The 26,684-nt window shown below is 39.8% G+C and overlaps 2 protein-coding genes across 8 annotated transcripts in view; one reads left to right on the top strand and one right to left on the bottom strand.

Annotated features, from left to right (window-relative positions):
• PTPN4 (protein tyrosine phosphatase non-receptor type 4) overlaps positions 1-17,592 on the top strand; it is a 190,182-nt gene extending 172,590 nt beyond the window's left edge. For 4 of the 5 annotated variants that reach the window (XM_030849640.2, XM_030849639.2, XM_060302609.1 and 1 more), the window contains 3 exons: positions 2,208-2,356; positions 3,524-3,659; positions 9,713-17,592. In XM_030849640.2, the coding sequence (XP_030705500.1) occupies positions 2,208-2,356; positions 3,524-3,659; positions 9,713-9,799 (372 nt within the window). In that variant the 3' untranslated portion in view covers positions 9,800-17,592. Of the gene's footprint in view, positions 1-2,207; positions 2,357-3,523; positions 3,660-9,398; positions 9,446-9,712 lie in introns of all 5 variants that reach the window. The other variant, XM_060302610.1, reaches the window with a different exon arrangement.
• On the bottom strand, positions 1,861-26,636 carry FANCB (FA complementation group B). 3 transcript variants are annotated; one of them, XM_070046030.1, is made up of 6 exons: positions 26,288-26,636; positions 25,201-25,353; positions 22,365-22,491; positions 21,161-21,233; positions 20,933-21,051; positions 1,861-2,125 (listed from the first exon to the last, which is right to left on the bottom strand). In XM_070046030.1, the coding sequence occupies exons 2-5, from the start codon at positions 25,228-25,230 to the stop codon at positions 20,934-20,936; spliced, it is 348 nt and encodes a 115-aa protein (XP_069902131.1). In that variant the 5' UTR covers positions 25,231-25,353; positions 26,288-26,636; the 3' UTR covers positions 1,861-2,125; position 20,933. The 3 variants fall into 3 exon arrangements, 1 of the variants encoding a protein (XP_069902131.1); XR_011377595.1 differs by lacking the exon at positions 1,861-2,125 and having other exon boundaries at positions 18,721-21,051; positions 21,161-21,398; XR_011377596.1 differs by lacking the exons at positions 1,861-2,125; positions 22,365-22,491 and having other exon boundaries at positions 18,721-21,051; positions 21,161-21,398.
• Between the last annotated feature and the right edge of the window lie 48 nt (positions 26,637-26,684).

The raw sequence follows: 26,684 nt of genomic DNA, 5'->3' as shown, positions 1-26,684 counted from the left end.
TAGGTAGGCAGGACCTTCTGACCTCAGACAGATTATAGCTTTCAAATTGTTAGTTTTTCTTACTGCTGCCTGGGTCAGTCCACGTGGCTTCCAGATCAAAGCCAGAGTGGAAACCGACGAGGAAACGCCGGCTCAGTAACCCAGCTGGGAGATGTGTGGAGGGCAGCACGTGCCTGTCCTGTTGGGCTGCCAGAGCCTGGACCAGGCACCTGGGGCAGAGGGGCGGTAGGGGCTTTGGGGGCTGAAGGCAGAAAGAAGTGATGCTAGAGAAGAGCAGACAGCACAGCATCAACGGCCAAGCCTTTGGAGACGAGACCACGTCTCCCCTGGTCCCACACGCAGGCTGCCGCCACCGCACCCTTCCCCGAGGGTGATTACAGGAGTCCAGTGAGACAGGGCCTTACTGACCAGAAAGGGAAGGAGCGCCATGTTGTGCTGAAGGAACCTGGCCCTGGATAAAGCTAAAGTTACAAGAAAGTAAAGTTTTCAAAATCTTACGGGCTAGAGATAGGAGAATGAATTTGGGGTTTGGGCGTGGATACTGTATAGCTTGTGGTTGTATGACAAGGCAAGCCAATAAGCTGGATCTTCACTTTCCTAAATAGACATGACAGATGAGCTTGTAGAGGGTTGCATCAGGTGACATGTGTATCCCGTCGTTCTCCACCGGCAGATTATCCATGGCAGTTGTATATATTTTAGTGGCTTTTCTTTGCAACGCTGAGTACCTCAGAACTATGCTAAGACACAAATTAGTTTCTAACGTTGGAGCCAATTATAATTGGGAAAATTAACTTGCTACCATCAGTACATACGTACATGGGTAGATAGATGAATAGACAGATAAATGCTACCCCAAAACTTAATAAAATATGATTTTACCTTACCCATTCTTGTAGATTATTGGTACCGTTAAGTTCTTTTGTTAACAATAATAGTCTGCGCTAGATACCTTCAATTCATCTGAAAAATTAGTTACCAAATTAAACTGAGGTCTCTTTGGGTGGGAATTCTTCTCTCTTGATTGCCTTACTTTCACGTTCTTTTCTGGAAGCCCCATCTAATGTAAATGATAGTAACCAGATTCCATAGTGTTGGATGACTATAGCTACCAAGTATTGAGCATATGATTCCAAACAGCTGTGACTGGGTGCTTTGCAGGTCCTCTCACTGGATCCTTTCAACATAAGACTATCCCTCTGAGGTGTAGAGGTCATTTCATTTTTCATTTGGAGAAGGTAAGGCTCTGAATTAGCATCCTTACTGGCAAAGTTGACATTTGAGCCAAGGTGTATAAATTCAGTACCTTACTTTCTTCATTATACCAACTTTTGGCTCCCCAAAAAGAATTAAGTCCCGATTGATTTTGTGTTTTTATGCTCTCCAGTGTTTAACCTACATTTATTTTGAGATTTTATTTTTCCTGATTTCCATAACTTCACTTGCACTTATCAATAAGTGTTAGCCCAACTTTGTTCATTAAAAAAAAGATTTTTTTTTTACCTTACTTTTTGCTCACCTAACAATTCTTTAGTTTTCTTTTAAACATTTCTCTGGGATCTTAATCTGTTTTTGCCTGTTTACTTGATTATCATCCGAAAAATACTCTACAAATACAGAAATTGAGTTGTAAGAAGAGTAATAATCCAAGTGACTGATACTTAAATGTGTACAGCTGTTTCTGTAAAATGGTTTCTTTCCTTTTCCTTGAACTTTTGGGTTTTATTGAGTTTATACATTACTTTTTTGGCAGGGGGGAATGAGAGTGCTTTCTTTTGCTTTTCTTTTGTTTTTTTAAAAATTTATTTATTTTTGGCTGCGTTGGGTCTTCGTTGCTGAGCGCGGGCTTTCTCTAGGTGCAACAAGGAGGGGCTACACTTCGTTGCGGTGCACGGGCTTCTCATTGCAGTGGCTTCTCTTGCTGCGGAGCATGGGCTCTAGGCGCACGGGCTTCAGTAGTTGTGGCTCACGGGCTCTAGAGCGCAGGCTCAGTAGTTGTGGCGCACACGCTTAGTCGCTCCGCGGCATGTGGGATCTTCCCAGACCAGGGCTCGAGCCCGTGTCCCCTGCATTGGCAGGCGGATTCTTAACCACTGCGCCACCAGGGAAGTCCATTGCTTTTCTCCTAAAATTAAAGTGACATGAATATTTGTTTATATTTTAAGGATTATTTCTAACTCAGGTGCATAATTTTTCATTATACATAGAAAAATGAGAGTCGTCAGCTCACTCAGATCCAGTATATAGCCTGGCCTGACCATGGGGTCCCTGACGATTCAAGCGACTTTCTGGATTTTGTTTGCCATGTACGAAATAAGAGGGCCGGCAAGGAAGAACCTATTGTTGTTCATTGCAGGTATTTTATTTTCTGTCTATTATGATTTGAGTAACTGACTAGATGTGTCATTTTTAAAAGGGAATACGTCCTTCAGTTACGGTTGTCACTCTGATAGATCTCGAAGCTAGGCTCTGAAGGTAGAAGGCAAAGGGTATGTTTTAACAGATGACTGACAGAAATTTTATCATAAGAAGTAAGAATAATACTGTGCTGATTCTTGGCAGTTTGTCTTCTTCATAGTTATGTCCTGAAGTTAATGGTTTCATAGATTTGATGAAATACAGCATTGCAGGAGCTAGGTTGCATCCTGAGGTTTGGATTTCCTGCTTCTGGCCCCTCCTCGGACGTTTGGTGAGCATCTCGCCTCCTTGGAGTGGCGCTGCCCAACCCTCTCAGGGGGGACTACTTCCAAGAGCCCCGGTGAATGGCGGCTCACACCCTCCTTCCTTTCACACTGAACCCTTCTGCCCTCAAGGGACCAGATACAATGCTACAGCCTTGCAGAGATTAGGAGCCAGAAGTTATTTTCTCCTTATCTAAGTGGTTTATTCAGAGGATGTATTAAGGTATCTCTTTATCCTTAAACTTTCCAGCACTTTTTAAGAGCAAACTTTCAAATCATCAAAACAGACTGCAGACCAAATATTGGAGAGGCAAAATGGCAGGAATGGTGGACACGTTTGGCTATTTCATATCCTTAGTTCCCAAGAGCTACTTTATCCACATTCACAGAGTACCTCACAGAGTTGTTCTTAACTGTGTCAATGGTGAAGTTTAATGAAAATTAAATTTGGTTTTAAAAATTGATTTTTGCGTGTGTAAAATGGTTGTCTTCTGTACATTTGTTAATGATTTATTATTGTAATCCTCTTATTTTGTATTTTAAAGCTGTTTTCTCCAGTAAGCTTCTGTACCTTGTTCAGATTTTACAAACTGAAGTGTAACTTTTAAAATTGTATATTTGCAACTAACAGTGGGGGAGGGGTGGCTACAGACCATTTAATCTGTATTAAGTGACTCTTTTTTTTTTTGGTTTCCAAAATAGTTTCCAGTTGGCTTGCTACTTTTATTAATATAAAACATTAAAATCAAAATTGTTCTTCTACTGTAATATGATTCAGTACAAAAGGCACAAGAAGTGTAACAGAATTGTATCAGACCTTGCCCCATATTTGTCTTTTTTAGTGCTGGGATTGGAAGAACTGGGGTTCTTATTACCATGGAAACAGCCATGTGTCTCATTGAATGCAATCAGCCAGTTTATCCACTAGATATTGTGAGAACAATGAGAGACCAACGAGCCATGATGATCCAAACTCCTGTAAGTACTATATGCCTCATGTATGAGTGTGCATTCTCAACGTGATGGTTTTTGTTATCAGTATATATTTCAAACCATACTTTTCTCTTTTTAATTCTCTGCCAGGAGCTAATAACCTTAGCACAAGGACCAGCAAATACTGCCAATGAGCCAAACTCGCCACTTGTGTTTATAAATAAAGTTTTATTGGAAACAGCCAGTCATTTGTTTACATGTTGTCTATGGCTGCTTTCACGTTACAGTAGCAGAGTTGAGAAGTTGCAGCAGGCACCATGTGATTGCAAACACGAAAGTATTTGCTATCTGGTCTTTTACAGAAAACGTTTGCTAACACCAGCCTATCATGCTAGTTCTGAACTGCCTAAACAGGTGCAGAGGAGGAACGTGCCCTGGGTTACTTAGTCAAATGGAGTGCTGAGAACGATAGTGTCCCTAGACTGGAGAATCTTGATAGACCTGTTTTCCGTGAAACAGCTGTGGGGAAATTGCCTTTCTTTTTTACATAGGAGCTTAAATTGCAACAACAAAAATCATCAACATTAAGCTACTAACTTACTATATTCTATACCGACTCTGAATTATGGTCCAAGAATCAAAAGAGGAATCATGGAATTTTAGAGTTAACGCTAAGATTATTTTTTATATTAAGCCATTGTGAAATGTTAGCACTGTTGGTGGCATTAAGGTTACTGAAGTGAACTGACCTATGTGGTAAGTGCCTGTCATTTTTTTAGCTTTTAATTATGGAAAATTTCAAACACACACAAGCAGACAGTATAATGTAATCAACACTGTGTTGCATACTCAGCCCCAGCACTGGCTGTGGTGTTTCCTTCATACTGCCACCTGTTGTCTGCACATTTGAAGCAAACCCTACACGTCACATTGTTTTGTCCATACGTATTTTAGTGTGTCTCTCTAAAAGATAAGGAGTGTTTTTTTCTTCTAAACAAAACCACAACACCGTTATCACACCAAAGTATAATTAACAGTAATTCCCTAATATTAGCAATAGCCAGTATTCAGATTTCCGGTTGTCTCATATAAATCATGTCTTTTTAAACTTTAGAACAGCTTTATATAATTCACATGCCATAAAATTCACCCTTTTTAACAAGTGTACATTTCACTGGGTTTTTTTATATCACAGAGTTTGGCAACCATAATTGCTATCTAATTTTAGCATATTTTCATCACCCCAAAGAAGACATCCTGTACCCATTTTTCCCTGTTACCTTCCCCAGGCTTCCCCCAACCTAGCCGTAGGCAACCATTAATCTACTTTCTGTCTCTGTAGGTTTGCCTATTCTGACTTTTCATGTGAATGGAATCATATAATTTGATCTTTCATAAATAATTGGCTTCTTTTAATTAGCATAATATTAAAAGGTATATACATTCTGTAGCATATCTCAGTACTTCATTCCTTATTCATTGAATAGATACACATTCATCTGTTGATGGAAATTTACATTGTTTCCACTTCTTGACTATTATGAATAATGATGCCACAAGCATTTGTGTATATGTTTTTGTTTATAAATGTTTTCATTTCTCTTGGGTATATACCCAGGAGTGGAATTGCTGGGTCATATGGTAACTCTGTTTAACCTTTTGAGGAACCGTCAGACTGCTTTCCTCAGCAGCTGCACCATTTTGCAGTCCCCTGGCAGTGTGTGAGGGTTCCATTTTCTCCACATCATTGTCATCACTTGTCATTATCTTTTATTTTAGCCTTCCTAATGAATATAAAGTGGTGTCTTGTGGTTTTGATTTGCATTTCCATAATAACTAATGATATCAAGTATCTTTTCATGTGGCCATTTATTTGTATACCTTCTTTCGAGGACTGTCCAAATCTTTTGCCTGTTTTTCAATTTGTTTTTTTTTGTTTTATTGTTGAATTGTAAGAGTTCTTTATATTTTCTAAAAACAAGTCTCGTCTCATAGTTCTATGGTTTGCAAATGTTTTTGTTTATGCTATTCTTTCACTTTCTTGATTAAGTCATTTGAAGCACAAAAGTTTTTAATTTTGATTACATCCAGTTTTGTTTGGTTTTTAATCACATACACTTTTGGTGTCATAGCTAAGAAATCATTGCATAACTTAAGGTCACAAAGATTTATTCCTGTTTTTTCTTCCAAGAGTTTTATAGTTTAGCTGTCACATTTAAATGTCAGAGCCGTTTTGAGTTCATATCTGCATGTGGTGTGAGGTAGGGGTCTACCTTCATTCTTCTGCATGTGTATTTCCAGTTGTCTCAGCCCCATTTGTTGAAAAGACTGTTCTTTCCCCATGAATTGTCTCTGGGTCCCTTGACTGCAAATGTAAAGGTTTATTTCTGGACTTTCAGTTGTATTCCATTGATTTATATGTCTGTTCTTATGTTCATACCACACTGTCTTGATTACTATAAATTGGTAACAAAATTTGAAGTCAGGAAATCTGTATCTTGCAACCCTGTTCTTCTTTTTCAAGACTGTTTTGGCTACTCTGGGTCCCTTGCATTTCCATAAGAATTTTAGAATCAGTTTGTCCTCTCTGCAAAAAAAGCAAGACAGGGATTGCATTAAATCTATAGATCATTTTGGGGAGTGTTGCCATCTTAATGATATTCCGTCTTCAAAAGCATGAACACAAAATGTCTTTCCATTTATTTATGTCTTCATTAATTTCCTTCAACAGTGTTTTGTATTGCACAGTCTTATCATTCTTTTGTTGAATGTATTCTTAAAGTTTTTTTAGTCTTTTTGGTCCTATTGTAAGTGTACTTGTTTTCTTGATTACATTTTAGGACTATTCATTGCTTGGATATAGAAAGAAAACTGATTTTGCATATTGATCATGTATCCTGCAACCTTGCTAAAGTCATTTATTAACTCTGATAATTCCTTAGGATCCTCTATATACAGATCATGTCATTTGCAAATAGAGATAGTTTACTTCTTCCTTTCCAGTATAGATGCCTTGGTTTTCTTTTCATCTTTTCTGGCCCTGGCCAGAATCTCCAGTACAGTGTTAAATAGAAGTGGTGAAACCACACATCCTTGTCTTGTTCCTGGTCTTAAGGGACAGTTTTCTGTTTTTCACCACTAAGTACTGTAAGCATGTTAGCTTACTGTTAGCATGGATTTTTCATTAATGCCTTTTATCAAGTTCAGAAAGTTCCCTCCCTTTCTAGTTTGTTGAGTGTTCTCATGATGAAAGGGTGTTCAGTTTTGTCAGGTGCTTTTTCTGTATCTGAGATGATAATGTAGTTTGTGTCTTTTATTCTACTAACATAATGTATTAGATTGATTGATTTTGGGGTGTTAAACTAACCTTGCATTCCTGAGATAAATCTTACTTAGACATGGTGTTTGATTCTTTTTATATGCTGCTTGACTTGATTTGCTAGTATTTTCTTGAGGTTTCTATATCTATATCCACACATAATAGATTTTTTACTTTTAATTGTAGTAAAATACAAAACGTAAAATTTACCATCTCAACCAGTTTTAAGTGTACAGTTCGGTAGTATTAAGTATATTCACACTGTTGTATAACCAATCTGTAGAACTTTTTAATCTCTATAGCCATTAAATCCATTTTTCTCTCCCCCAGCCCCCACCATTCTATTTTCTGTTGCTGTGAATTTGACTGCTCCAGATACCTCCTATAAGTGGAATCACACAGTTTTTATCTTTTGTGACTGGCTTATTTCACTGAGCATAATGTCCTCAAGAGTCACCCATGTTGTAGCATGTGTCAGAATTTCCTTCCTTTTTAAGGCTGAAAAAAATACTTCCTTGTGTGTATATACCACATTTTTCTTATCCTTTCATCTGTTGATGGACATTTGGTTTATTCCCACATTTAGGTTATTGTTGAATAATGTTGCTGTGAACATGGATGTATAAATATCTCTTTTAGACAGTGCTTTCAACCTTTTCCGATATATATCCACAAGTCAGATTGCTGGATCATATCATACGTAATGAGTTTTTGTTTCTGTTTTCACAGTTTGTGTGACGTCAGGATTCGAATATGGCCCACACATTTTGATTGGTCTGTGTGTCTCCTAAACCTCTTTCAATCTGTGTCTTCCTCCTGTGTCTCTCTTCTTTCTTCTTGCAGTTTATTTGATGAACAACACAGGTTGTTTGTGCTACTTGTTCTCCCATAGTCTGGATTTTGCTGATTGTGTTCCCAAGATGGTGTTCTCTGTCTTTTCCAGAACTGGTAAATGGATCTGTAGGTTGCAGCAGCTTCCTTCAGAGGGTACATGATGTCTGTGTCTTCCTTTTTGTGATGTTAGCAGCCTTGGGTGATCAATGTCTGCATCATTAATTCATTGGGCTTGCAAAATGATGATAGTCTATCATTCCTTTGTTATTTATTAGTTGGACTACTTCTGTAAAGAGAAACTTCTCATCTGCTCTTTGGTTAACCAGTGGTACGGTCTGTATAGGAAAGACAAGATTAACACTTGATGCTTTCCCTTTATTTATAAGTTTTCAATATAATGAGTTGGTTCATTGGCCTCTCCAGGGTTGGTTCGTTCCCATTTCCTTGGGGCCAGTTCTCGGAATTGTGGCAGCTTATGTCACGGCTACAGCCTGGTCATCGTGTAGTTCACTTCTTCCACCTGGCGGGGGTTTCAGTGTCTATAAGACAGCTCACAGGATACGGCTTAGAATATTATCTACAGCCCTTGAGGGGGAACTAAAGGTCCTTGACTCTGCTTAATGACTATATTATTATCCAGTCGCCTTTGGCTGTTTTCCATTGTTTCTGCATTTTCTCATTTCTCTGATTAAAGTTACTCTTTGGCTAAAATTTTTCCACAGACAAAAGGCAGGCTGAGGACATGGGGGGCATAGACCATAGGGCCCTGCTCTGTTTCACGGCTTCCAATACAGACTCAGACCACAGTGTTTTCACTTACCATTTTCTGCTTATATCTTTGTCCCTTTTCTTCTTTAACAAGAATGCTGGTTCTCTACAATACCAGAAATGAAAGACTTAGCATATCCCAAGTCCTCGTTTGTTTTATTCCAGATTACCCAACAGCTGTCTCAGAATAACAAAACTAACACTACCAACAGTATCGTTACCAAAAAGAATTTTCACTTCTTTCCACAGTTCTTTTTGCTTTGGGATATATATTCTACAGAGATACACAGTTAAATTACCGTTTCAAAGTCCTTTGAAATAGCTCCTCTGTATGTGGTTATGCCATCAACTAGATACATACATTGATATGTTTTATATTTTCAATTTATAGAGGCTTTTAAAATTAATGTTCTAATTATGGAGTATCTTTACATGGTTCCAAAGTAAAATCTGTAAAAGAAGTATATTCTCTATCTCTCCCCTTCACCCTGTTCACTCCTTTCCGTATAGGAAACCATTTTTTTTATGATTTATCCTTCCCTTGCTTTTTTCTTAACATACATTTTGAGATAGTACATATTTGTATTCCCCCCCTTTCTCTTATAAAGATAATATACTGTATGCACTTTTCTCTGCCTTGCTTTTTTTACTTAACAAAATATCCTGGAATCAGTCTGTAGCAGTCTGTAGACTTCTTTTCCTTTCCCCCCCATTTCATAGTACCGCACTTTGAGGATGTACCAGATTACTCACCCAGTCCCTTACTGATGATGATTTGAATTGTTTCTACTTTTTTGTCATTATAAGTAATTCCGCAGTGAATAGCCTCATTTCTGAATAAATATTTTAATTTCTTTTTCTAGTTTGTCTTCTGGATAGATTCCTAGAAGTGGAATTGCTGGGTCAATAGGTAAATCAATGTAATTTTGTCAGATGAGGCCAACTGTCCATCCATAGGGATTGTGGTATACACATTCCTACTAGCAATGTATGAGTGGGTTTTGCCGACAGAATATGCTGTCAAACTTTGTTTGCCAGTCTCTTGGTGAAAAGTGGTATCTCTGTGCAGTCTTACTTTGTATTTCTTGTATAAGCAAGCCAAGTGAGATGTTTGTCTGTCTTTGTTTGTTTTCTAGTTTTTCTGATCCATTCTATTTTTTTATATTTTATTTTTCAGAGTCAATACAGATTTGTATGTGAAGCTATTTTGAAAGTTTATGAAGAAGGATTTGTTAAACCTTTAACGACATCATCAAATAAATAAGAAAGCAAAGGTCTGGGATATGTGTTGGAAAACTGCTTTCCATTATATTCACTGTGCCATAATACTGCTTGCAGGAAATGGCATCTAAACAGACAAAAAAAAAAAAAAAAATGAAGAACTAACAAAAACTGAAAACTTCAGCACTGTTGCACTTTATGTTTCAAAAAAGAGTCACTCTCTCAAAATCTGTCATTCATGTGTTTGAAGACTCTTTCATGCTTTGCTCCAAACAAATAGTGAATAACTGAGTATGTTCAGGGTAATTTACGAAATCTTGTGGTGGTGCCATGCAGTCCCCTTCTGGTAGAATTGCCACACACGAGGCTCAGAATTCTCATCGTCTCTGTTGTACACTTGTATCTTGAAAGCGAAAAGAAGTCAACATCAGGAGTCAGCTCTGGTGTTTCCCAGTGATTCATGTTCTTACTATACTGGTTACCAGATGTCACTTTTTAAATGTTAGCAATATCATTCTCAATATTAGCCAATACACTGCCTGTGGATGCAGCACACCTTTCCCTACACTTCCCCCCATAGAGACCTGCCGTTTGGAAGAAGAAAGGTGGAATTTGCTTCTCCCAGGAAATGCTGCACATTGTCAATTTACCAGCATCTTATAGAAAGTATAAATAAGAATCTACAATTTTTCTTTTCTTTTTCTTTTTTTTTTTTTTTGCGGTACGCGGGCCTCTCACTGCTGTGGCCTCTCCCGTTGCGGAGCACAGGCTCCGGACGCGCAGGCTCAGCGGCCGTGGCTCACGGGCCCAGCCGCTCCGCGGCATGTGGGATCCTCCCGGACCGGGGCACGAACCCGTGTCCCCTGCGTCGGCAGGCGGACTCTCAACCACTGCGCCACCAGGGAAGCCCTACAGATTTTCTTGAATTTAATAATGTAACTTATATTTATCATAAGGTTGGCTTATTCCAAATCATGTGATTTCACATACTTGATGTAAAGGAATGCATGCATTGTGTCTTAACCCCTTAAGTGCCTTGAGACGTCTTTGTATGTCTAATGAAAAGGCACTCCTCCTTTGACCCCACTAGGAGGTATGTATGTATATTGTACATTTACAGTTTTATGCATTTTGAATCAGTTCACATTTTTAAAAATAGCTTCTCGTATTGAGAGTTATGCAGTCAAAGAAGAGTAATGAAATTCTGTTTCTTGCTCAATTCCTGTATTTTGCCACAAGAAGCCAAGATAATTTGTGTTCTACTGAGTGAACGCTCTGCTGCTATGGAATTATTCAAAACCTGCACATTCCTTTCCTGAGGGACAGGGGTTACAGTTTAGCAGCTGAAGTTAAAAGATGCTTTATTCTTCAAATTTCTTATTTATTTTATCCCTGACTTTAGAAATAGCATCTACTATACACGTTAAAGTTAAACATATGGAAACTCTAAACTAAAGTTAGAGCAGCTAATTGTGACTTGTTTCTATCCCTAAGTAAATGATCAGCATTCATTTCATTTCTTACCAAGCTTTGTTCACACTGGTCTGTTGGTTGGCAGACCACAAACGAGGGATGAAACGTCATTGAGTGTTTCTAATTGTAATCCCTCAGTAGCTGAAATGAGGGCTTTCTTGTCATTTTTGTGTACAATTAAGTTGCTCCAGTTTATATATACTTATTAAGTTATAAGCATGTTAATATGGAGAGTTTTGATTGTCCAGCCTGATGGAGGACCTGATTCCCTTTAAGGATGTGTATATTCTCCTCTTCAGGTTTTTTAATTTATAAGTCCTCAGAGAGATAGAACTTTGAAATTGCCCAATTTTAATATAAGTGGAAATTTTCTCAGCTATTGAAATGTTATATTACACAATTACTTTCTATGGATTATGGTTAAAATAGATTCACTTACTAGTGGTTTCTGAATATTTCTGTATAGTCTTGATAAAATTTACAGTTGAATGGTAGATATTTTGGAATGTCATTTAGTATGAGCGGGAGAATGTACATTTTTAAATCTTCAGTATAATCTAAATGATGTTATTTCAAATATTCAAAATCCATAATAGTAAATTTTAGGAAGTTAAGTCCTAAACATTAATAGCCAAGATACCAAATACATTACTGTATTAAAATATTTTACCTTTTTTTAAAAGAGAAAAGTAAGCATGACCTTTATGTCAAAGAGAAATTCTTGTATCTATTTCTGAATTTCACAGTCAAGACAGTATAAGATAGTAAATAACTCTGTAGTCTTTTTTGAACATTCCGCTCTTTGCCAGCAGATAGATGTGATTCAGGCTGCTGTACAACACCATGGTAAGTTGGAAAGTGAAAGAATAAAATGTCAGGGATCTAAGAATTAATAACTGTTTTGGCAGTAGTTTTTCACCTGAATTAAAAAGAAAACCTATCCTAACTATATGGACCGAATATGACAACCATAGATAAAAAGATAAAGTTATATAGACATAAACAGACAAATGTCATGGTTGGCATGTTCTTTGATTTAGGGCTCTGTTTACACTTCTGAGAGTAACTCTAATAATTTGTTGGCAGTGAGCACTTCTGCCTTTCAGTGGAAGCACCGGGTCCTAACCACTGGACGGCCAGGGAAGTCCCTGCCTGAGAATGTTTTTAATCTGTTTGTCAATCTAAATAGGGTTCTAGGAATAATCCCAGCTTTCATACACCAAGTAGTTCTAGATTCCACTCATATCAATGGAATAGTGTGTAACAAAATGCCAGATTTCTTTATCTAAACTACCCTCCCCCTCCAGCGGCCAGTTTCCCCCCCACCCCCCTGCAAGACACACACACACTCAAGAAATCAGTGCTGACTGTTATTCTCACAACTGGAAATAGGTATTGGTGAATCAAGGGGCTTTTGTAAATGCTAGGAAATGTTTGTAAAAACCTTTCCTCTCTGATTTAGGATGGTTTTACCAGGTTCATTTTCGGTCTTATACTGAACGTCTGGTTTGTGTCAGCACTGTGTACATAGGTTGGGGAATATTTTGGAACAGACCGCATTCACAAGAGGAATACCTGGTAGTATTTGTTAAACCAGTGCACACATCCAAAACCGAGGCAGAGTAATGAGCATAGGCAACCCTTTCCTTTGTGCGGCCTGCCCAGCACAAGCGGGGGGCGTTGACCATGTTGGCTAAGAGTAGAGAGAAAATTTACAGATTAAAAACTGACTTCAAGTGTGTAAGCTGTGTTACGCCATTAAGACAGTGACTTGAAGGTTTCAAGTGCTGATATATACACAGAGAGATGCTTTTGTGCGATGACGCACGTGTTGCCTCACAAAGGCTAATACTAACAAACAGGGGCAAAGGACTGTGGTACCTGTAGAGTTGTTCATTATCTGTTGGCAGGTCTGACCAGGTCTGATCAGGTATTGGAACGAAGGCCTCCCGTCTGCACCACAAGTACTACAACCTGAGCGCTGAAAGAAACTTGAAAGATTTGATCCAGTCTCACCTTCTATTCTTATAGGCAACGTATGTGAATATCATAAATTCTAGTGAAGTTTAGTCTATTTCAGTTCAAGAGTTATACTCAGGCAGTGTGTTTACTTAATAACTTGATGACCTTAGAAGATGGCATTTAATTTAGAGAACAAGTAGGCTTTAAAAAGCAATCCTAATTAGGGCCCCACTCTGCTTGTTTAGGCTGATATACATGCAGTGGGAAATGCAAATTAGAGGTCTAAGTTTTAAAAGCACTTAAAACATAGAACTAAGATTTAGAATGTATGTCCACTTATAATTAAATAATCTATGTTCATAATGTGAAAGTGCAGTAGAATTAAAGCATTACTTGTTTTATAATCTTATCGGAAAGGGAGAAGGAAACAAGAATTTTTAACAATGTTCTATTTAATACCCGTGTTTTGAATATTTAAAGGTATTCTGAGGGTAAGATTGCCAAAGTAGGTTTGAATTCATAAAAATTATTTATGCCACAATAATGCGGGGTATGTTTACACCTCTTTTATTTTGTAGTAATTATTTTGTAGTTTAGGTGAATTTGCATTTGTCACCTACATTAAGGTAGATATTTGTTGAAACCAACGTCTTCTAATAATAAGAGGAGAGAGAGAAATTATGCCACAGCTTTCTTGTACGTAAGCTGCCCTATCAACAAAGTAACTATGTTAACACAGCTTACTTCTTCCCACGTTTGCTTCAGCTAGCCAACCACAATTTCTGCAACCATTTTTTTTTTCTGGTGTTTCCTCTAAGTAAAATACCTGTTTTTAAAACCCACTGGATTAACTTCATCAAATATCAGAATTACTGATCTGTTGGCAAAGATTTGTTGGGGTCTCTGTGATCACAACACAGCTTGTAGCAACTGTTTTATAAAGTTTTTAGAAAATTGTATAGCTCCAAAGGAATTTGTATAATAACAAAAACTTATTTGAGGGCTAACTGCGAATAGATAATTTCAGCAATTTTATAGAGAGACCATGAAATTAATCCCTAAATTGTACTTTTTGGGTTTAACTTACTTTACAAAATCTGCAACTATCTTCAACACAATGCTTTATTACACACAGACTTCACTTATTCTCAGCAGCGGTTCCTACAATGAGCCTTTCAATGTTATCAAAAACAAGCCCTAGTTCAGTGAGAAATGAGACATTTTATTTTTATAATCTGGGTGAAATTGTTGTGGGTAGACACCAAATAGTTATTTCTGTTTCCATAGCTAAATTTGCTGCTACTTATTTGTATGTTTTTCTACTGCCGTTTACTGTTGATTTCTAAAGCTTCCTAGTCATCGTTATCTTTATTGTAGTAATCCAAGCTAAATGGGCAGCCAGAGGTAGAATCCACTGGGGTACCATCCATCAACATTGACTAGGTAGGGCTCAGCGCATAAATAAGTAAACCAATTTTTTTTTTTAATTTACAAAGTGAAAGGTATTAGCAGTATTGCAAGTTAAAGGCTACAATTTTAGGAGGAGGTTCTAATGTTTAACTTCCTGAAACCTTTTCAAATGTTCAGTACAGGAGTGAAAATGTTTGAAAGCCTTGTAAATGCTCGTAGAAGTTTCAGTTAAACACTGTAGAATTTTCCTACCTGTTGTTGCATAAATGATATAGAAAATATTTTTCTATGGACAAAAGATTGAAACTGTTAACTTCTTTTGCTTCATTGTTTAAAAAGGAAAAAATGATATTTGTATGTCTTTCATGCTGTAAAGAAATGAATGTATCTTTCAGATGTTATTAGAATTAAGACTTGATTCTAAGGATACTCTTTGTTTAAAAAAAAGTTAGCAAGGGATTGAAAAGGAAAGGAAGAGTGTTTTCCACTTCGTTATACAAAATGCAATTTTAGAAGAAAAATGTAATTTTCTTTATAAATAAGAGCAATCATTATTGAAGTATATTTCAAATACCTTCTTTTTCACTTTGCTTTGTGTTAACTCTAGAAATTTTCAAAAAAATGTGTGCATACTGTTTTTAAGTGTAAAATAATTGAATTCTAGACTTCTGGAGTGTGTCGGGGTACATGTGTTTGAGGGTAAGCGTTCTGCTCCATGCGTTTACCGTGAAGGAAAGTTCTCAGGCTTTGTCACTGTGCCAGCCACAAATGAGGACAGCACTCTGAGCATGTGACTTCGGTGAAGCCAGAAAACCGTGCCTAAGTGTCACCAGAGTAAATACGTGCAGAGGCCCTGGCAAATAAAGAGCTTGCTTTCTGTTCTCAGTATCTTGGACAGGTAAGACCACTGAGCCCAACTCTGACGTGTAACGGTGGTGTCTTACATGGTTAGGGGTTTATTAATTTAGCGGAACAGAAGACAGAAAAAGCCCTACATTATAAACCAGCATAATTTGTTCAACAGTTTCTTTGAAAGGTAGTATTTATTATTCATCACTCACTAAGCTTGGCTCAGTGGGGCCTTTGTTATGTTGACTACTACTTCCATCCCTCCAACTTAAAAAAAAAATTATTAATCTCCCTTTACGGTAGAGTCTTTGTGAAGTAAGGTAATCTTTTCCTTCATTGACTTTTGTTACAGTTGTTGAAGGATTAAAATCAGGCCCCCTCAACCCTGAGAGTTTCCAAAATTTAGCAAATACTACTTCTGATAATCTTAACTAAAATGTCACATTGCTACGTGAAGTTACCACCGTGAAGCCATCAAGGAGACTCAGCCCTACTTACAATCTTGGACTGAAAGAGGTGCTGATTTGTGGTTTCACTGAACCCACTGTAGTCACACTTGAACCCGTTTTACCTTTTATTGAAAGAAGCTTTTTCGTTTCTACTCCTGAATTGTAGTGGTCCAGTTTTTTGCCTTCCTGAGCAGGAAAATTTCAACCCAATTCTGGGAGTCTCTGGCACTTATCTTTTCCCACCCTTCAGTTAGTTGACAAGATTATTCATGCTTTCTTGTGTTCTGTAGAGTAGGTCAGATTTCAATGCTGAAATTGATTTCTTGAATTTCAAACAGCACTTTATTTCATGCTTACTACTGACTTAATTTATACATTTAAAGGTAAAATTTATCCCAGGAGTTTTGTAAATATGGAAAAATACAATGGATTAGCATGTAGAACTCATTGGATTGGACCCAAGTTTAAATGCTTTATGATCTCTTGATCATTTGATATTTAAAAGGTAACTTGTGTGATTTTAGCTTTGCCACTTTTTTGTAATTTATTTAGTACAATAAAGGCTACCCAGTTGATAGTCTTGCCGGACTCTGAGTTCTCTCAGCTAGCTTCAGCCAAGTTTGGTTCACTATAACCATTCTGCTTCGCATTTTTGTACATTACTTGAACACCTGGAAACCCATCTGTTTGGTTTTGAGTTGTATTAGGCGTCATTTAAGTCAGTGCTTCATCACCAGTAAGTTGAAGGGGGCAAAGTCCTGACACTTCGAATACATGTTGAGGGGCAGGATTTAAGAGACTAAAAGTTTACATTAAGCTGTTTTCATTTTCTGTCATTAGCATATTTCTGCTTAGGCAAATAAAAGCTGTCCAGCCCGGTGTTCCTGTAGCGTCAGGAAGTTGCAGTTACAATCCATATGGCAATCTTTTCAAATAAGAAAAGCTAGTCTTTATTTTCTACAGTGTAGGCTTAATTTTAGGACAGATAGTTTACTATATACTCATCAATGATATTTTTAAGTAGTAGTTTTAAAAATATTTCTATGTAGAGGCTGTTTTAATTTGGGAATTTTTTTTCTTGTAACAGGTGCTATATGTAAATATGAAGGGCAAAAAGTCATTTAGTTAAAAGTCTCGTTTATTTCCTAATTAAATTATGATTTTACATATTTGCTGCCATTTCACGTTTGATTGTACTGAACTAAATAGAATTAGCCTCTTAATTTTTTAAATTCTCTTTCCCTGTTTCACAAAAATAGCTCTTTCCATATGGTTTCCCATAGTTAGGAGACAAAGAAGCTTAGGGTTCACTTAAAATGTTTAAGCTTGAATTTGGTCAATACTGGATAATTTGAAATCATCACTATGCATTTGTCACTGCAGCTTACTGTGTGCTTGAAAGGCCTTGTGGATTTGTCTTAATTTCAGTGAAAAATTAGAATTCCTGCAATGAGTTTCATGTAAAAAAAAAACTATGAATACTAACAGCAAACAGGATAAAAATGTTGATTTGCATTAAAACTGTTTTAACCCTAAGAGCAGTTTATGTTATGAAATGCTATTATCATACATACTTTGTTGGCCATAATTCATTTTGACTGAGAACTAGTTGTTCAGGTTCAAACGTGAAAAAACTCTAGCTGTGACTTTAAATTGTTCAACTGCAAAATAAAGATGTGCTTTAGTAATTTAAGTATAGGAGTTTTGAAGATTATTTTATGGGAGTTTTTGTTGTTGGGCTTTTCAAACAGTGCTTCTTTTTTTTCATTAGTGGGTGATTATAAGAGACTAGGAGAATGCTAAATGCAAAATTTATTTCTAGAATTACTCACACAGTGGCTGTGTTTGGGGGTGGGTGGGTCAGTCAGGAACTAAAAGGGATTTAGAAGATTAAAGAATGTCTGATGAGAAGCTCCTCCTTCACTGTGGCCACTGCTGGATTCCTCTTCTCCCAGCCCCAGCCTCTCTACTCTGGTATTCCCACCCTAAGACCTTGTCAGTCAAAGTAAAGGACCTCTCTTCATGTGTCTGAAGCCCACTTGCCTCATACCTTCCCCAAGTGCAGTTAGGCATGCCATCTGTCATCTGTAAGAAAATTTCTTGGAGAAAATGATGTTTAATTTTGTATCTAGAAATAAATTAAGGCAAAAGGAAATGCCATGCCTCTAACGTACATGATACTAAAACTTCAAACAGTATAAGGAAGACTCAGGAGTTGTGAAGCCTCTTTCCCATGCCCCGCCCCTAAGAATAGTACCCCTCAAGCAAATGGCAACCTTAAATTTCGTGTCTTCTAGGGGAAGATGTTGCACAAGCGTTTGCGCGTACGTATACGTTTTGTTAAGGCCAAAGGGATTGTACAATATATTCTGTAGCTTGGTTTTTCATGTTGGAAGTATCTGCACACCAACACACTCAGATCTACCTCCTTCTTTTGACTCACAGCGTTGACCTCCGTCATACGGATGGATATGCTGTAATGGAATTTCTTGATGGACATTCGTCTCCAGTTTGTATACTCTAGAAACAACGCGGCAGTGAGCATCCTCGTGCAAATGTTTTCACTAATCATTGCAAGTCTACACATAGGGTCAGTTTCTAGCAGGAGGATTGCTAAGCATTGGGCACCTGCATTTTTAAATGTGAATAGTTGCTCTCAGAGAAGATTATATCACTTTATGCTTCCACCAAACATAAGAATGTCTGTTTCCCCACATTCTGATTAGGACTGATATCAAACTTCATTTATTTGCTCATCTCATGAAAGAAATATCTTATTTTGACATACATTTTATTCATAAAGAGGTTGGATAGATTTTCATATCTTTATTGATCTCTTGTATTTCTTGTTCTCTAAATTCCATCTCGATATCCTTTGCTCACTTTTACATCAGGTTGTTTAACGTTTTATTTACATGAGATGTTGGAAATTAAATTAGTCATTTGACAGTCATACGTGTTGCAAAACCTGTTTCACATGGTGTTCTTTGTCTTTTGCCTATTTTTATTTGGGACTGATGGGTATGACGATATTTTTAATACTTTTATAAAACAAATGTATCAATCTGCACCTTTAAGACTTCTGAATTTGGAGCATACTTGCAAAAGCTTTACTCTAATTCCTACTAACATTCTATCTGTGACTGAAGCTTTCTTAAGCGCCATCCAAATAACCTACCAGTATCCTGCACTCTGCTTTCTGCTCTTGTCCCCTGCTTGCCACCACTGACCGCTCTTAATTATGCCAGAGTTCTGCTAGTTCCACCAAGCACGTTGTAAGCTTACTAAAACCAGCTGTGTTTATTTGCTAACCTACATATGCAAATTTACTTATCTTCATTATATCATTTAATTAATTATATGTTACATAAGCCAATGAAACGTGCGTGTGAAAAGAAAAAGGGTCACATTTTTCCAAAGGCTTTATACAGGTGTCATTAATACTTTCTCAAAGTCTGAAAAGTGGTATGAACAAGACAATTATGAGAGACTAACAGAAAAAAATCGATATACTTGGGGTCTGTTTTTTTGCAACAGACTAAGGGATTATAATTGGGCTCAAACACAAATGTATTCTTAGAGCCGGGCATGCACATAGCCCCGTGCACACGAGTGGCCTTCGAGATTCCCAGAAATGTGTCAGCTTTCCAGAGCCCCTCTGCACATCTGACTCCCCAGCTTTTCATTTTGAGCTCTGAGTTAGGTCAAAGAAAGTAACAGTTCTCTGGGAATGGGCTTTGAAGGAGTCCTGACTGTTCTGCCCCCTCAAGTGGCCCTTTGGCTGCTGGTTTCAAGGCTGCAGAGGAACTGGGGAGAGCAAGCTGAGACCCAGGCCCATTAAAATGCTGCAAAACTCATTGCTCTTACCAACATTTAGCTATTTTCCTTGAATAAACACCTCTGGATTGTTGCAAGCTTTTGCTTAATATCCAGAGTTTGAAAAAGTTAATTCTGACCATGTTTTTTGGACTTTTGCTTGCTTTTCTGGATCTTCCAAGGTCCCTACTCTGCCGTTTTCACGGACTGCACTTAACCCCTTGGCCTTCAGACTCCTGGTCTTGCAACACATTCACCCGACTGTGTTCTGATTGACTTCTGGCTGTTGCCAGGAACCAGATCCACCTTCTGAGGATAAAGATTTGCTACCACTGCGAAGATCCAGAAGCCTGTGAAGTAGTTTCCGCCTAAACTCACAGCTTCACCTCCCACTGCTTTCTCAGGCATTATCAGCACGAGAAATGAGGTACAAAGCCCCTGAACTGCAACTGCCCACCACTGCATTTGACCCTCACGACTGTGTCTCCATTTTACAGACGAGGAGTTAAAACTCACTTTATTCCTTGGAAGTTAAGTAGCTAGTGTGTCTAGGAGGTGTCTGACTCTACAGCCAAAGTTGTCAATATTCTTTGAGAGAAATTATTTTTAAGAGAACAGTACCAACTTATATGTTTGAAAAATCATTGTCATAACTTTGACCTCATATTTCTAAATCAATTTTTGGAAAATAGGCATTTAAAATGTGATGATTCTCTCTTTAAAGGAAATTTGAGGTTTGGTTTACTTTTAACAAAACTAAATTCAAATTTTTTTGTGTATTTGGTTTATGTAAAATTAAATGAAATTCTCTTATGTATTGAAATAGGTGTAGAATCACAGGTTTTAAGATCTGGAAGAGATCTCAGGAAGCATCTGTTCTAATTAACTCATTTTATTTTTTTTTAAAAGATGTATTTATTATTTATTTTTGGCCGTGTTGGGTCTTAGTTGCGGCACGCGGGATCTTTGTTAAGGCATGCGGGACTTTCATTGCGGCACAGGCTTCTCTCTAGTTGTGGTGTGGCAGTTTTTCTCTCTCTAGTTGTGGCACGTGGGCTCTCTAGTTGAGGTGCACGGGCTCAGTAGTTGTGGCGCACAGGCTTAGTTGCCCCGTGGCATGTGGGATCCTAGTTCCCTGACCAGGGAATCAAGCCCGCGTCCCCTGCATTGGAAGGCGGATTCTTTACCACTGGACCACTAGGGAAGTCCCAAATTACCTCATTTTATAGACGAGAAAACTAATGCCAGGAAAGATGGATGCTTGTCAAGTGAATTCATGGCAGGGTAGTCACCACTGGTCTTTCTACTATGTGGTCTCCTGATAGCTTGGCGGGTCCTGGAATCACACAACAGTCACAGGTGCGGGTCAGTCATGTAAGGGCCATGAAGGACTCTGAGGCCCCACCCCAGACTTAACCTTGCAACAAGATCCCCAGGTGACTCACGTGCACTTAACATCTGGGCGCTGAGCCGTGGCTCCTCCCCTCTTCTTAAGTCTCTCAGTCCCTCGTGGTTTCACTGTCGGGCAAACCCAATGGGAGAATGTTTTCACTTCCGCCTCTCTGTTACTCAATGGCAGGAACTTGCCTGGAGCCATCCAGGGTTTCCTGAAATTTTTTTTTCCTAGCAGAATGAAGAACGTGCGTCCGCCACCAGATCAGCAGGGCTCTGTTCCAGATAATTCTGAACAAAATGATACATGAAGTAGGGATTCATGGAACATGAATGCTTAGGTCTATTGTCCTGAATCTCCGGAAGAAGGGAGAAGCCTGGCTTTGTGCTCTGGAGAAGGGAGTGACTTGTCTCCAGTTTATCTTGCATCTCCCTTCTCTGCACACCTCTACCCCAGCCCTCCCCCATTCTTTTAAGGTGTCCTTCAATTAGTCTATGTGGTTAATACTTCACTGTGAATTAGTTTAAGCTCTTACACGTGCCAGGAATACTTGCATGGAGAGAAAGGGTGAACTTTCAGACATAAGATTCTGGCTCAGGAAAGATTTAGCTGGGTAAAGGGAGCCATCCAAGAGTGTACAACCAGGCCCAGGCCACCGCCCTGTTCCAGGAGCCCCCATCTCCCACTGTCAGCGCAGGGATCTTTGTTCCTTGGTCTATAACTTTTATATTTTATGTAGTGTTGTGTGCTTCCAAAAACATTTTCAGTTAACTTATTTTATGTAAGTTTCATAACTACCCTCTTAGGAAGGTGGTATCATCCTCATTTTACAGACTTAAAGTTATTTTGGATTTTTTAGCTTCTGAACTGAAGTCTAGACTGCAGTATGCTAATAAAACTCTGTCTTAGTGGTGCTTCCTGATTTTTTTTTTTTTTAATTTATCTTACTTGTGTGCATTCTTGACTAGTCAGTGCTCTCCTGATCCAGTGTCTGGAAAACAAGTTATTCCTGATTCCCGCTCTCTCAAGGGTCTTTTCTTTTTTTTTTTTTAATTTTTTTCTTTTTTCTTTGTGTGTGTGTGTGTGTGTGTGTGTGTGTGTGTGTGGCTTAAAATAACAACAAGTATTTATTATTGCTCACAGTTTCTGTAGGACAGGAGATAGGTGGTTCTGACTCAGCCACAGTTGCATATTGGTGGGGACTTTGTCATATGAAGGCTTAAAGGGCTTGGAGGATCCAGTGCAACATGACTCACCTACACAACTGGCAAGTGGGTGCTGGCTGTTGATGGGAGGCCTCAGGTCCTCTCCATCCAGGTGGCTACACAGGGCTTCTTGAGTGTCTTTGTGACATGGTGGCTGCTGTCCCCCACAGTGAGCAATCTGAGAGGGCAAGGCAGAAGGGCACTGTCATTTATGATGGAAGTCACACACCATCACTTCTGCAATGTTCTACTAATCAGCAAGGGTCTTCTCAGTGGAGGCTTGTGGAAGCAGGGCCCCTTCAGCCTCCAGGAGGACTGACTCTCATACTCGAATTCTCTCTGCTTCACTCTGCTCAGAATGCCTCAGCATGAATGGCCCCACCCGTGTGGACCAGTTCAGACAAGCTGGCTGAGAAAGTAAGGAGCTTGGAAATCAAGGGGAGAGGGTTTTGCAGACTTGCGACCAATGTCCTCAGTTATTTAAAGGGCTGTGGTGTGGGGACTTCCCTGGTGGCACAGTGGTTAAGAATCCGCCTGCCAGTGTAGGGGACACGGGTTTGAGACCTGGTCAGGGAAGATCCCACATTACGCGGAGCAACTAAGCCCGTGCGCCACAACTACTGAGCCTGCGTGCCACAACTACTGAGCCCGCACACCTAGAGCCCGTGCTCCGCAACGAAGAGTAGCTCCCGCTTGCCGCAACTAGAGAAAGCCCGCGCACAGCAACCAAGACCCAACACAGCCAAAAAAAAATTTTTAATTAATTAATTAATTAAAGATAAAGGGCTGTGGTGTGAAAGAGGGGCCACGTTTTTTCTTGTGGGCAAAAGTGGATTTACTGTGAAGATAATCAGCTTTAAGCTTTAGAGCTCCTGACTTGTATGGGCCTCTTCCAAGACCCTGTATCTCACTCTGCTTTCAATCTTTAAATCTGCCTTATTTCACTTAAGCCTCCCCTCCCCCCACCAATTGTATTAAATGATTTTCAGAACTAATAAAACCTGTATCTACCCCTTTCTGTGACTCCAGAGAGAGCAAACCAGGACCTAAAATAGGAGTGGAAATCTAGGGTGAGGATGTTAGTTCAATAGAGGAAAATCTTTCCATGGCCAGGACTGTTCCACCAAAAGTGGGTTATTCTAGTAGGCACTTTCGATACCTTACCCACAGCCATTCTTCCTAACAACACCCCCTGCTTCCTGCTAATACAACTTGGATCTGCTCAAGAAGTTAAGGGTGCGCCCTTAATCTCAGAGGGAGCAGGCCCTTCCCCAAACCCCAAGTGTGAATTATAATTGGTCTAAACCAGTTATGGTATTCTCTCTCCCTGTGGCCAGTGTGGGCAGGTAATCCCATTCTCATCAATGAGACAGGGCGTGGTGGGACTTCCTTCCCTGAATTAAAGACAAGCCTTCGCTGGGAATTCCCTGGCGGTCCAGTGGTTAAGACTCGGTGCTTTCACTGCCGTGGCATGGGTTTGATCCCTGGTCAGGGAACTAAGATCCCGCAAGCCTCGCAGCACAGCCAAAAAAAAAAAAAAGCTTCGGGAAGAGAAGATCTTTTCCCCTTTCCCTTTCATTTCTGAAACTCATATAGGGGAGCTGATGATACTGCAGCCCTCTTGTGGCCAGTAGGCTAGAAGCATAAAAACCAGAGTCAACATACTAAGGATGACAGAACAGAAAGAGTAACAGTTTAGGATCCTATTGGACTGTTGAGTTGAACCAATCTCTAGATTACTTATGTAAGAAAAATAGTCTACTTATTTTTTAAGCTACAGTTAATTGTATTCTCTATTTCTTGCAGCCAAGTGCATTATAACAATTCAGCTGTGTCCCAAGGAGAGAGCCTTCTGTCTCTGGTGGAAGGCAGAGGGCTAATTCACCACAAAACAAGAATGTTGCAGAGGGTGTCTATGCCTGGGGGAGAGGATCGGGGGAGAGGATGAATTGTTAGGAGGAATAATCTTTCATGATTAGAGCACAAACAACCTCCTATGGCTTAGGCCCTTAGCTTGCATCCTCCAAGACTTCATATTTCCTTCAGCCTATAACCATATTTCTCAACCTATTTCTCTCACCCCACCCCACCCTTGACCGAGGTAGAAAAAAGGATGGAGCAGAGGACTGTTCCTCTAAACGGGTGTGCTAGGCAACAATTTAGGACAGTGAAGCTGGTTTATAAGCATTGAGAGAAAATGCTTCCATTGTTGGTCAGTAAACAGGAAAAGTACAATACAGCTCTCAGCCCTGATAGACTCGGTGCGTGGCACTCAAGACCAGACAGTTCTCAAACAGGGTAACCCAACCCCAGGGAGACATGAAGGGTTTCCACGGGGTACATGGCCCAGAGAGTTGGTTTTTTGTTTTTGTTTTTTTAACTCTTTACTATGGAAAAAATTCAAACCTGTACATAAAATGGACAGAATAGTTTAATGTACTTATCACCCACCTTCACCCTGTGGCCCTTTATTGTTCCATCTATACATGAGCCACACTCCCCTACCCCTGTGTCAGCATCATTGTCATCACTGCTTTTTTTTTAATTGGAGTATAGTTGATTTACAGTGTTGTGTTAATTTCTGCTGTACAGCAAAGTGACTTAGTTATATATTCTTTTTCATATTCTTTTCCATGATGGTTTATCACAGGATGTTGAATATAGTTCCCTGTGCTCTGCAGTAGGACCTTGTTGTTTATCCGTTCTGTATATAATAGTTTGCCTCTACTAATCCCAAATTCCCAGTCCAAGTTTCCCCCTCCCCTCTCCCCCTAGGCAACCACAAGTCTGTGAGTCTGTTTCTGCTTCGTAGATAAGTTCGTTTGTGTCATATTTTAGATTCCACATATAAGTGATATCATATGGTATTTGTCTCTGTCTGACTTACTTCACGTAGTATGAGAATCTCTAGTTGCATCCATGTTGCTGCAAATGGCGTGATTTCATTCTTTTTTATGGCCGAGTCATTGCTTTTTTATGGAGCTATATTTCAGAGATGAGCACGGGCAGTTCCTCTCACCCCTGTACATCCGTGCTGCTCCTGCCACGAGAAAGTGATGAAAATGTCTATAATTAAGATTGTAGTGATGGCTGCACGACTTTGTAAATACGCAAAAATCGTTGAAGTGTACACTTTAAATGGGGGAATCACATCTCAATAAAGCTATTTTTAAAAAGTAGAGAAAGAAAACTTCTCTAATACTATTAAAAGAAAAAAAAAATAGAGGTGGAATCTTGTTTCCGTCCCTTTTGAAAGGGGTCTGGCCTTCTGACTCGCTTTAATCAGTAACCCGCAACAGAAGTGACAGCGTATGACTTCTGGGCGTTGCCCTTACAGGCCTTAGAAGCTTCAGTTCTCACTCTTTGAGGGGCTCCAGCCACTTCAACTGCCCTACTCCAGACGCCCAAGAGAACTCAGCTGCTGCTGCTAAGAGCCACCCCAGCTGAGATGCCACACGGACGAGTGAAGGCCTTTGGGCAACCCCAGCTCCTGTGGCACCGCAGCCCCCAGCTGTGTCTCCCCAGACGATGGAGAGGGCTTGGGGTGGTGCGGGTTCAAAGGGGCAGCGCCAAACCCTAGGAAGGGCCCTTCTGCTTTCAGCCAGCAGGTCCTCCACTGAAGCCCTCGGAGCTTTGCCCAGGGCCCCGAAGCCCCTTCAGCTCGGCCCTGTCCTCTCTGACTTGTCGTCTCGGTCCCCCACGGCCCTTCCCTCTGCCCCCGCCCCCAGGCACCTCGCTCAAGCGAGCAGGCCGGGCCCAGCAGGGGCCCGCCTTCACCTCCTTCAGGCCCTTCACTCCAAGGAGACAGACCTTCCTCCTTCCCTACGGGTCTGTGTAAGACCACCAGTCCTCACTCTGTCCCTGTCCCCCTTCTAGCTTTCTCTTTGTCATTTAGCAGGGCCTAACCCTAGTGCCCAACTCTAACCACGGATACTAATAGGTGGTACTGAATCTTACTAACTGATGTCACTTACTTTCTGTCTCTCCTGTCAGCTCGGAAGGCGCATGAGGTCTCTTCGTGTGTCCTGTTTATTATCCATCGTATCTCCGCTGCCCAGTACACACCCTGGCCCATCGCGGGCACTGACCTGAATTCTCTGTAAGGAGAAAGGATGCAACGTTCTCCGTTAAATAGAAATCTCCTATTTCCCGTCCGCTTTCTTACCGTTCTTCATGCATCTGTTCACCGTCTCTGTCCCCACTAGAATACAGCTGGGCAGTAAATATTTGCCACGTGAATTAACATGTTGAAGGACTCCCGGGTACCGGCCTCCGGCAGAGCCGCTTTAAACCAGCCGCCAGAGCTCCGGCCGGGTCGGCATCGCCGCTTTAACCCGAGCATCTCCCCGCCCCGCAACTTCCGGGGCGGTG

This window comes from Globicephala melas, chromosome 7 (genome assembly GCF_963455315.2).
Source record: "Globicephala melas chromosome 7, mGloMel1.2, whole genome shotgun sequence".
NCBI classification, from domain to species: domain Eukaryota; kingdom Metazoa; phylum Chordata; class Mammalia; order Artiodactyla; family Delphinidae; genus Globicephala; species Globicephala melas.
This window is presented reverse-complemented; position numbering and strand designations above follow the sequence as displayed.